Here is a 12669-nt window from a genome sequence, read left to right as displayed (position 1 = left end):
TAGTGTATGTTAAAACTAAATCAAAATATAAAGGTCAAGAAATAAGGCTGGGGATGTGGCTCAAGCAGTAGCGCACTCGCCTGGCATGCGTGTGGCCCGGGTTCGATCCTCAGCACCACATACAAACAAAGATGTTGTGTCCACCGAAAAAACTAAAAAATAAATATTAAAATTCTCTCTCTAAAAAAAAAAGAAATAGAGCAATTCACAAGTAGCAATAATATTTGGACTAATTAATATACAAGTTATACATAAGTATATGGTTTCAGTTTTTAGTTAGACATAAGAACTTGTTCTTGTACAACCACAAGAATGGGAAGTTATACTCCAATCTATGTATGATATGTCAAAATACACTCTACGTTATGTATAACTAAAAAGACAAATAAAAAAAGTAAGAGGAAAAAAAAGAACTTGTTCTCATAGGGCTATGAGTGTAGCTCAGTGGTAGAGTACTTGGGTTCAGTCCCCAGGATCATTATTTAAAAAAAAGCAGCAGCAGCAGCCTATAAGTCAAATACCATTAATTTCTTCTTTGTCTGTATATATTACAAACATTGAATGAGAGTTTTATACTTACATAGGAATGGACTAGAAATAACAAATTCAAAATCTCTTAAATTTGAGGCATAAACTGCTTAAATGTAGAAAGAAGATGTCACTTTAGTGACTTCTTTCCCCTGAAGTACTTTTATTTACTAATACTTAACTTATTTGAGTCACACAAGAATAGGATAGGGAAGCATATCAGGAACCAGACAACCTGGGTTCAAATCTCACTTCTACTATCGTCCTTCCTAGCTGCCACCCTTTGGCAAGATACATCAGCATTCCGAGGTTTCCTTATTCAGAACAAAGAATACGTCATCTCACAGGATTTTTCAAGAATGATAAATGTGAAGCATATGACAAATACTTGGTGCTAGGTAAACACATGAAAATGTCAATAACTGTAATAAATTATTTCTCTCTGTAGGTATGAGGATTCAGGGTCAGAGAGGTTATCAGATTCAATCAAGGAAGCATTTATGGGTTGGGGTTGTGGCTCAGTGGTAGGGTGCTCACCTAGCACATGCAAGGCATTGAGTTCGAGTTTTAGTACCACATAAAGAATAAATAAGTAAAATAAAGATATTTTTTAAAAAATCATTTTAAAAAAAAGCATTTATACACTCCTAGTAGTGAGCAAAGCTAAATCACCTCATTCCTATAGCAGTGATTAAGATCTGAGGGGGTTTCATACTGTAATTTTCCCAATTAAAATAATGGCTAATGCCAATGACTTACCATATTTAGTAATTCAGGGCCTTTGACTGATATAAAATTCAGTCCAGACTCATTTGCCACAGCCTAGAAGAAGAAACAAAAAGACATCACCAAAAAGACAAATACTCAAAAGAGTAATAATAATTTGGCTTTAACTGTATTTCTTCCTTTTTATAGTTGCTTATTTCTCATCAGAAGGAAAAGAGAAAAATGGGAAAAGGAAAAATACAAAAGGAAAACCAAAGAAAGTAAATGTTAGCCTACAACTTTCTAAGAATTGCTAAGACAACTACAAATCAAATGGGAATAACAAAAATATTTATGTATATATTGTTTGTATAAACATGCTTTACGACACTGTAAATAAAAGTATTTAGAGTCCTAGCTTAGAATGTCAGTGAGATCTCAAGCTTTGCACTTAAGAAATGCCTTGTGCAATGAAAGCAATCACCCATGAATCTACAAACCAAAATATAGAAAAACCTCAGTATGATCAAGGGACTGAGAAAGTAACATCACAAAGCTCTGTCAGATTGGGCAACTTGGCAAGACCCTATCTCAAAATAAAAATAAAAGAGTTGGGGGGCATAGCAGAGTGGTACATCCCTGAGTTCAATCCCCTGTATCATGATTAAAAACAAAAACAAAAACAAACAAACAAAAAAACCCTTAGAATCAGTCTTTACTGAGAAACACATATGTGTAGAAGAATCTAAGAATAAATAAGATAAAACTAGAATAAATCACTCACTGCAACTTCAAAATGACCACGAAACAGTTCTTTTTTATTCCTAGATCCTGGAATCTAAAATCTGAGCTCCAGATCTATATTCAGCATCTCTACTCCAATCACACAAGTATTCAAACCTATCATTTACACAACAGAAATCCTGTTTTTTTCTCTCCCAATTTCCTCCAAAACTCACCTGCAAACTCTTATACCTCATCTCAGTAAATATAATTTTGGGGCCAAACCCTTGGTATTCCCCTGGTCTCATGTCTTGCTTGTCATGTTACCCCAACCATCTGTTAGTTCTATTAGCTATAATGCTAAAATATACGTGGGTCTGATACATTTTCTACATCTCTACATCACCACCCTCATCTAGACCACCCACCATCCTTTCTTGCTGGAACAGATTAGAAAACCCTTAACTGGTTTTCTTTCATTCTTGCTTTCCTCCAATCTATTTACTACACAGCAGTTAAGAGTACTCCGCTAAAGAGCTGGGCTTGATGGTGCATGCCTGTAATCCCAGTAGCTCACGAGACTGGGGCAGGAAGATCCTGAGTTCAAAGCCAGCCTCAGCCTCCATAATAACTTAGTGAACCTGAAATTTTATTGTTCTACTTGTTTACTGTTATTCTCTTCCAAGTAGACAGCAAATTTCATTAGAAAAGTCATCTTAACTAGTTTATCCCTAGTACCTCAAACAATTTCTGACAAAGAACAGGATTAACAGATTCCTGGTGAACCAATGACATGCATGAATGCTCTGCTATAACAAAGGCTGTTCAATACATGGATTATCTACATCTCTCAATCCTTCTCTTGTCTTCTGCCAGTTTCATAACTTTCCTATCTCTTGCTCAAAACTATAAGTAAAACAGGATACACATCTAGCAACTCATGCATAGTAGGTTTTCAACACCTATATGCCAGCTAACTTGGGTTAAAACCATTGAAACCCCAAATAATTCCTGATATTGGTGGAAATCTGTTCTAAATGAAATATAGTGAACAAAAATGTTTTTCACTATGATGAATTCTGCACATAATGAATCCTGCACTATGGTGTCAGCAGGTCTCTGCTTCCATGTTATATATCTCCAGACAACTAAATGGTTCCTACTATTTATTCTCTTTTCTATTTCCCTTTCATCACTCATTAATTTCCAGGGTGCTGGCTCCAGCAATTGCATGCCTTTACTTTATGCTATTTACTTACTTATACATGCTGATGCTTTGGAAAATTATATCATTTTATTGTTAAGACTATACAAAACAACCAAGATCAGCCAACAACGTAATTTTATATTCAACACTTAAGTTACCAAGTAATGACTCATAGATGGTTCCAAAATTTTACTATAGGTAACATTTTGTCTCTCCCACTCAAGAAAATTTTCTATTATTCGTTGACTTTCTGGCATATGGTTATTCACTCCTTGGAGAATCTAATGAATGTTGTAACCATTCTTTCCCAGAAATAACACACATACATACTGACTGGGCTTATGGACAAACTGAAGCTTTGAGTCTATCCATGGAATCCTAGGTAGAATTCACTGCTCTGTAAAGTCAGGTATTAAGAATATGACTAAACAAAGTGGTATCAAATTGTTGGTCATTTGGTATAGGGAAAAGAGAGGAAAATTTGGATCTCTGATATTTTCTGTGACTTTCAAATTATACACACCTCTCCAGTTTTGCTGTGAACAAGACTAATTAAAGAGATGTAACCATGACATGAATGACTTCCTTTCTAGCTGTTATTCTGAAATTGTGAAAAATGTAAATACTGAATTGTTTTCTTTTTTTCTCCTCTGCCCCTACCTCCTGACAGGAATACTGTAAGAGTAATGAGAATATTAGGCAAGGAAATTTAGTAATATAAGTAAAAACAAGTTTTGTACATGGGACAATGGGTATTTGATATATAATAAAGAATCAAAAAAATTATTGAGCTGCTGTGGTACTTGCTTAAAATGTTATTAATCCCTAAGATGCTTAGGGCCTTGCTAAATTGCTGAGGCTAGCTTTGAATTTGCAATTCTCCTACCTCAGCCTACTGAGCCACTGGGATTACAGGCATGCACTACTGCACCCAGCAAAACTGTTATTATTTTTTATGTCTTGTTTGTGATCTTGAAAGAAAAAAAAAAAATCACATAAATTTGCTCACACAGGGGCTGGAGTTGTGGCTCAGTGGTAGAGCACTCTCCTAGCACATGTGAGGTACTGGGTTCGATATTCAGCACCATGTAACAATAAATAAGTAAAGATATTGTGTCCAACTACAACTAAAAAATAAATCTTTTTTTAAAAATTTGGCCAAATAAAAATGAAATAGGGGATGCAGATCAGTTGTGGAGTACTTGGCTAGTATGCACAAGACCCTAGGTTTGATCTTTAGTGCTGGAAAGGAAGGAAGGAAGGAAAAAAAGAAGGAAGGAAAGAAGAAAGGGAGAGAGGGAGGAGGAGAGGGAGGGGGAGAGGGGGAGGGGGGACAGAGAGAGAAAGAAAGAAAAGTGAAATAAACAAGAAAAACCAATGTGTCAAAACATGACTAATAAAGTTAAAAATGTAAAAATGAACTGAAAAACATATTTACAAATACAACAGATCTTAAAATATAGTGCTTCTAGAAGAATCATAGCCATGATAAGAATTATACCAGTAGAAGAATAGGTAAATGGTATTAATAGACCATTCAGGAAAAAAAATAAACCAATAAATATAATTTTTGAAATGCAATTTAAAAACTCTACGATATCACTTTTATACATCAGATTGTCAAATACTAAAAGCAATTTTCATGACTGTTGCATATTTAGAATATGGGGAAAAGAGTACTCATACCTTATTGACATATGGATCTGGTACAAACTTTTAGGAAGACTACACTATTTGTCTGTACCTTGATAATAGAGTTCAGCTAGGCAAGCAGCACATGGTTATAATCCCAGCTATTCTGAAGGCTGTAGGAGGGCTGCAAGTTGAGAGCAACCCTAGGTAATTTATCAAGATCCTGTCTCAAAACTTTTAAGAAAAGGGCCTGGGGACACTGTTCAGTAGTAAAGCACTTGTGTAGCTTGACCAAGGAACTTGATTCAAACCCTGTAAACACACATACACACAAAGCTTTTAAAACGTGCATTCTAAGCTGGGCATGGTGGCACACACCTGTAATCCTAGCAGTTTGGGAGGCTGAGGCAGGAAGATCATGAGTTCAAAGCCAGTCTCAGCTACTTAGCAAGGCACTTGGCAACTCTGCAAGACCCTGTCTCGTGGCTCAGTGGCTAAGTGGTTAAGCACTCCTGGGTTCAAACCCCATACCAAAAAAAGAAAAAAACGTGCATTTTAGCCAGGTGCAGTGGTGCATACCTGTAGTCCCAGCGCTTGGGAGCTGAGCTAGGAGGATCACAGGTTCAAAGTCAGCTTCAGCAATTTAGTGAGGCTGAGACTCTGAGACAGAGTGAGACTCAAAATTTTAAAAAAATATAAAAAGGGGGCTGGGGATGTGGCTCAGTGATTAAGTGTCCCTGGGTTAAATCCTTGGTACCAAAAAAAAAAAAAAAAATTGTGCATTTTGCTGGGTGTGGGAGCACATGCCTGTAGTCCTAGCTACTCAGGAGGCTGAGGCAAGAGGATCAAAACTTGAGGACCAACCTGGACAACACAGTAAGACCCTGTATCAAAATAAAAACTAAAAGAAGGACTGTAGAATGCTTCTGGGTTCCATTCCCAGTCCTGGAAAAAGAAAAAAAATTCATTTTTCTTAACTGAAAAATATTTAGAAATGCATTATTTTTTCTTAAATATTTATTTTTTAGTTATAGGTAGACACAATATCTTTATTTTATTTTTATGTGGTGCTGAGGATCGAACCCAGTGCCTCAAACATGCTGGGTGAGCACTCTGCCTCTGAGCCACAACCCCAACCTAGGAATGCATTCTAATAAAATTATTAGCCTGGGGTACAAAAATGTAGGCAAAGATTATATAAGGTAGTGTTCTAATGCAGAATCATTATCATAAATTATAAAACATCTTTTATGGTAGAATATTATCCAAGCACTAAAAATGTAGAACAGGCTTGGTGGCACATACCTATACTCCCAGTGGCTTGGGTGGGTGAGGCAGGAGGATTGCGAATTCAAAGCCAGCCTCAGCAAATTAGTGAGGCCCTAAGCAACTCAGCAAGACCCTATCTCTAAATAAAATTTTAAAAAGGGCTGGGGATGTGGCTCAGTGATTAAGCACCCCTGGATTCAATCCCTGGTACCAAAAAAAAAATTGATGTGTAACTATATTGACATGGGAAGATGTTCAGAAAATATTGCTAAATGAGAAAAGCATATCTAAAAACCTTCTATTTGTAAAAACCAATATATATTATCTTTTATACACTATTTAGATATGTATGTATAAAAAAATATGTGGAAGGACTGACACCAAAAGGAAACAGTAGTTGGTAGTAGGTATTAGTGGAAGAACTATAAACAATGCTTTTCCCGTTTGTTTATTTATATTTCCTTCTATGAATAAAAATTTTAAAAATAACTTATAAGATACATACAGGATTATAGTAAAATACTTACCTACACCATAGTAGAAAACAAAGTTGGCTATAAAGTACAGTTATGTAAAAATACTTACTAAAAAGCTAGAATAGATGAGGTACAATGGCACACACCTATAATTCTGCCATTGGGGAGGCTGAACAGGACGATTGCAAGTTAGAGGCTAGCCTAGACAACGTGGTGAGACTGTCTCAAAACAAACGATAAGGATATAGTACACTCAATATCCCCCTGCAAAATACTAGAATATTATACACAGAAATATGATAAATGATGTGTGAAAACTGGTGAGGTTATAATTGATTTAAACATTTTTCTTTCTTTTTTTTTTTTTAAATATTTATATTTTAGTTTTAGGGGGACACAATATCTTTATTTTATTTTTATGTGGTGCTGAATTCAAACCTGAGTTACAAGTAACTTTTTTTTTAATTATTTATTTTTTAGTTTTAGGTGGACACAATATCTTTATTTTTATGTGGTGCTGAGAATCGAACCTAGTGCCTCATGCATGCTAGGCAAGCGCACTACCACTTGAGCCACATCCCCAGCCCCCAACATTTTTCATTGATTTAACTTTTGTAAAACTTCCCTGAGAAAAGTTACCATCTTTGCTAAAATGAATTTCTAACAGAAATTATGCAAAAGATTTATCTCATGGTAACATTTAAAGTTAAATTCATACCATACCTTTGCCAGCAGAGTTTTCCCACAGCCAGGAGGACCAGCAAGAAGGACTCCTGCTGGAGTCACCAATCCAAGAGCTTTGAACTGGTCTGGGTTACGTACTGGTGCCTGGAAAGAGTAATGCAGAGACCCATGATGGCTTTCTCTTTTATACTATATGTTCAAATTCACCTCCAGACATGTATTTTCAACACTGACTATGAGGCCTGAAGATAAGAGCAGTATCTGGCTTAACTGTTTCAAACATGAGTTTCATGATGATAAACAGAAGTTATTACTCTTGAGAAATTTTCACTTAAGTGTTACATTCTAAGAACATTTTATAAATAAAGATAACAATATTTCAACTGGCTCACGCCTATAATCATAGCTACTCAGAAGGCCAACACAGAAGGATCTTAAGCTCAAAGCCAGCCTGGGCAACTTAGTGAGATCCTATCTCAAATTAAAAAGAAAAAGTGCTGGGGATATAGATTAGTGGTAGAGTGCCCGTCTAGAGTGTGCCAAGGGCAGAGCACCGTGGCAGAAGACATCAAGAATGTGCCTTTTTACGCATAAAGTTGAACATCTTTTTATGTTACCAGTCACTGTTTTTTCCTCTTCTATGAAATGTATATTCATTTTGCTATTGGTTCATGTGTCTTTTTATTATTGTTTTAAAATTATACAAAATACTAACTTTTTTTTGTTTTAACCAATGTGTTAGAAATCTATATTCTTCTAGTTTGTAAATGCCCCTTCTGACCTAGGCACAGTGGTACACACCTGTAATCCCAGGTACTCGGAGGAGGCTAAGGCCGGAAGATCATAAGTTTGAGGTCAGTCTCAACACCTTAGCAAGATTTCTCTCATAAAAAGGGTTGAGGATGTAGCTCACAAATAGAATACTATTGGGTTCAATCCCAATACTCAGAAAATGAATACCCCTTGTGACAGCCACTTCCCCGCACAGAACCTCACCAGGAACTGCTGGCAGAACTACCTGAATTTCTACTGCCGTGATAAGGGAGTGATAGCATGATCTCTGTATGAGTGGTACCAAAACTTGTGCAAGTCCCTCTGCCCTCCTGGGGTCTCAACCTGAGATAACTGCCAGACACAAAGTTGTTTCCTGGGAAAATATGAACTGGCTCCATCCCACTGCCCCCATCCTCTTACCTTTACAGGTGGTAAAGGTGTTCATGGTGATCCCTATGCTGGGACTATGAATCAGAATTTAACTAATAATAAAACTCATTGGAAAAGTAGAAAAAAAGAAAGAGAACATATAATCCAAGTCACGTTAGACATACAACCTGGTCAACATGCATGTAGCTTTATGTCCCTCAACTTATCAAACATACCAATAGCATTTAGCAGCTGATATACCTACCAATATTGCCATCGTGAGCTCTTCTCTAATATCTTCTAGGGCACCAATATCTGCCCATGTCACATTTGGGACAGTGACAAAGCCTTCTCTTTTGGCAGAGGGTTGGACTGAAGCTAGAGCCACAATGAAATCATTCAATTCAATGCACAGTCCTTGCATCTGCTCCTTTGAAAGGGGATCTTGGTCTCTTAATAACCCCAGAAGCCTTTGCAAGTCATCCTTAAAAGGAACAACAGGGGTGGGGGGTGGAGGGGATATGTTATAAGGTTTTGTCACAGTTTGTTAAAAAGTTACAAATTATACTTTTAAAAATTATTACTCCAATATTCTGTAAGTTACAGTGAACTTCATAAATAACTTTCTCGCTTTGACAGAAGACATCCTAAACAGATCAAGTAAAGGTAAATCAACTATAATCAAATATAAGAATAATTTCCATGTACTATACTAGGGTTAGATATAGCAATCACAAGCAGTTGGCAAATATCCATTTCACCAATCATGATATTTCCCATTTCATTTATAAATATTCATGAAGCAACTAAATTTTGATGAAATTAAAGCAAAGTTATTTACTCTGGTGACAGTATAATTTCATTATATAGTTCCCTGATGTTTTATCAACTAAATATAGAGCAGACTATTTTCCTAGTATTATGAATCTTGAACTTCAATGGCAGGATTCTTGATTTGGAAAAGTACATGAAAGGATAAATGTAAAAAAATGAGTAAATCAAGGGAATTCAATTTTTAAAATTCTAACTTTGAGTGGGGTGCAGTGGTGCACACCTGTAATCCAAGTGGCTTAGGAAGCTGAGGCAAGAGGATCATGAATTTGAAGCCAGCCTCAGCAACTTAATGATGCCTTAAGCAACTTAGAGAGACCCTGTCTCAAAACAAACAAACAAATAAACAAAAAAGAGCTGGAGATGTGGTTCACTCGTGAGTTCAATCCAGGGTACAAAAAAAAAAAAAAAAAAATTCTAACTTTGAGATAAAAAATCCTAACATGCAATATTATAAAAAAAATGAACTTGTTGTGATTTTTAACAAAAACAATGTTAATTTCAAATATGCAAGGGAAAAAACAAATGATTTAAATAGGAAAGGCCTGGATTTAAGTCTCTGCTTTATAAAGCAGAGGCTATGTAGCCTGGGGCAACTCATAACATATTAAGCTTAGTGTCTTGGATGATAAAATGAGGAAAATAATATTTTCTTCACAAGATTATATAGATCAAATTATATCTAGAAGTCATCTGTGCAAAGTATAAAAATGATATATATATTACACTAAGATTTTACTCAAAAGTGTAACACTGATCTTGGACTGATAAATATTCCTCTCATATTCACAAAATTGGTCTCCAGAGCTGAGAGCAGCTAGAAACAAGGATTTGGTTATGTCAGAAAACTATCATTAGTTCACCTACCGAAAAGTTAACTAGGAAATATATGTCAATGTCCTAACATAAGCTGGCAAACTTTTTCTGCAAAGAACTAAATCTCATCTATACTAACACGTACTTGAATTTAATATAACACAAACATTTATAAGTACCTGAGTTTCAGATATGGGTTCAGTTCCCAATCTTTCTTCTTGGCCTCCTTCAGATGACAAACATTCAATCTCAGGATCTTTCTTCTGCTGTTCATGTAGCTTCATCAAGACCCTGTTGACTGCACACATAGCTGCCTCTCGGCAGAGTGCCATCAGATCAGCACCAACAAAGCCTGGCGTTAAGTGTGCTAAGTGACAAAAGTTAAAAGTCTCAGGAAGTCTTAGTTTTCGGCACAAAGTTTGAAGTATCCTATAGAAAGGACAAAGAACAAATTTCAGATTCATAACCTAACAGAAAAAAAAGTAATCAAATGTATTTATTTGAAGTCCTTTATCATGTTAAATTCGGTAAACAGTATCATAACAAGTAGTAATATCAAGTAATTCCTTCATTTAACAAATGCTAAATCACTACTACATGTCTGATATTATTCCAGAAAGAATTATGGTAATATCTACTTGCTAAGAACTATCCTAAGTGTTGTGAGGAATACAAAGACTTTTAGAATATTTTTCTTTTAGAATTTTACAGTATAACAGAGGGAATAAGATAAATAACTTCTGGGGATACTTATAGAGTAGACTAAATGGGCATCTACCAGATATCAGATATAAAAGCCTCCACACACTCCAATAAAACATTACTTCTATTTATCAATAAAAGTTATCTCTTTTTTTAAATTATTTTTTTTAGTTGTAGATGAAAACAATACCTTTATTTTATTTATTTATATGTGGTGCTGAGGATCTAACCCAGGGCCTCACATGTACTAGGCAAGCTCTCTACCACTAAGCCACAACCCCAAACTATAAAATGATATATATATTACAACTAAAAGTTATCTTTTTTTTTTAAGTTATAGGTGGAAATAATGTCTTCATTTTACTTTATGTGGTGCTGAGGATCGAACCAGAGCCTCACGTGTGCCAGGCAAGCACTCTACCTCTGAAACACAACCCCAGCCCCTAAAAGTTATCTTTTTTTTTTTTTAATATTTATTTTTTTAGGTGTAGATGGACATAACACAATGCCTTTATTTTTATGTGGTGCTGAGGATTGAACCCAGGTCCCACCCATGCTAGGCGAGCGCTCTACCGCTGAGCCACAATCCCAGCCCCTTTAAAAGTTATCTTAACATATACTTTAACATCCAATTTTACATTAAAACAGTTACTTTTCCAATTTTACCTTTATCAACTGTTCATTTCTTGTATTCATGTGTTAAAATTTTTGTTCAACCCAAGTGGCAAGATGGTATGTGTCAAATAATATCTGGACTCCTAGATAATTATTATTAAAGGAATATCTTAAAACTTCTGATAAGACATACTAGATAAGAATTTAAAACCAGTAAAGACACTCAGGATGACAGATCTAAAGCCAACTGCATGAACTTGATACCAGTTCTGTCACTCTTTATAACCTGGGTCACTTTTTGCCTCTGTGCCTTGATTTTCTCATTTGTTAAATATGCACTAATCATAGCACTTTCTCATAAGATTATTGTTATAAATGCATACATGCAAAATACTTAGAAGAATGGTTGATTAACATTGTCCAATGTTAATTATTAATTATACACTGTGATGTTATATATTAAGTGGGATAAGTAAATGTAATGAAAAATTTTGAAACTTGTATGGGAGACTATTATTTTCAAATGTTAAGCTAATACAGAAGAAATTATGAAAAATTATTTGGGATCATGCAAATAAACAGAATAGAAGCAGAAAAACATTACTGACAAATGAAAAATAATTTACTTAGATACTCTAAAAGACGGGAACCAAAAAGATTCCATTATATACCTATTTCCAAAAGACATAAACCCAATTTGCTATTGGATAGGAGTACTAAGAAAATTTTACATGATATAAAAAAATGGCTAACAATATAAATAGCATCCTTTCTTAGTTATAATCTAAAGAGACAAGAACAAGGAAAGAAGCATAAACTCCACAGATAATCTATAGCCTTTACTTCCCCTAGTCTATTCTGGAAATACTACAGAAAATGTACGTCAAGAAGAGTGAAGCAGGTAACATCACTATACCAGACCTTAAACTATACTACAGAGTAATAGTAACAAAAACAGCATGGTATTGGCACCAAAACAGACTGGTAGACCAATGGTACAGAATAGAGGACACAGAAACCAATGCACAATATTAAAGCTATCTTATATTTGATAAAGGGGCTAAAAGCATGCAATGGAGGAAGGATAGCATCTTCAACATATGGTGCTGGGAAAACTGGAAATCCATATGCTACAAAATGAAACTGAATCCCTTTCTCTCGCCATGCACAAAAGTTAATTCAAAATGGATCAAGGAGCTTGATATCAAATCAGAGACACGCCGTCTGATAGAAGAAAAAGTTGGCTACGATCTACATACTGTGGGGTCGGGCTCCAAATTCCTCAATAGGACACCCATAGCACAAGAGTTAATAACTAGAATCAACAAATGGGACTTA

General features: G+C 35.4%; 1 protein-coding gene across 8 annotated transcripts in view; it reads right to left on the bottom strand.

Annotated features, from left to right (window-relative positions):
* The window catches only part of Nvl (nuclear VCP like), a 122866-nt gene that overhangs the window by 64660 nt on the left and 45537 nt on the right, over positions 1–12669 (bottom strand). For all 8 annotated transcript variants that reach the window (XR_007349767.1, XR_007349766.1, XR_007349765.1 and 5 more), the window contains 4 exons: positions 10194–10443; positions 8633–8851; positions 7264–7368; positions 1288–1350 (listed from right to left, as the gene is read on the bottom strand). Coding sequence is in view for 3 of the 8 variants with exons in the window: in XM_048809311.1 (XP_048665268.1) it covers positions 1288–1350; positions 7264–7368; positions 8633–8851; positions 10194–10443 (637 nt within the window). In the remaining 5 variants the exon portion in view is untranslated. The remainder of the gene's footprint in view (positions 1–1287; positions 1351–7263; positions 7369–8632; positions 8852–10193; positions 10444–12669) is intronic.

Source organism: Marmota marmota, unplaced genomic scaffold (genome assembly GCF_001458135.2).
Source record: "Marmota marmota marmota unplaced genomic scaffold, marMar, whole genome shotgun sequence".
In the NCBI taxonomy this organism is placed as follows: domain Eukaryota; kingdom Metazoa; phylum Chordata; class Mammalia; order Rodentia; family Sciuridae; genus Marmota; species Marmota marmota.
This window is presented reverse-complemented; position numbering and strand designations above follow the sequence as displayed.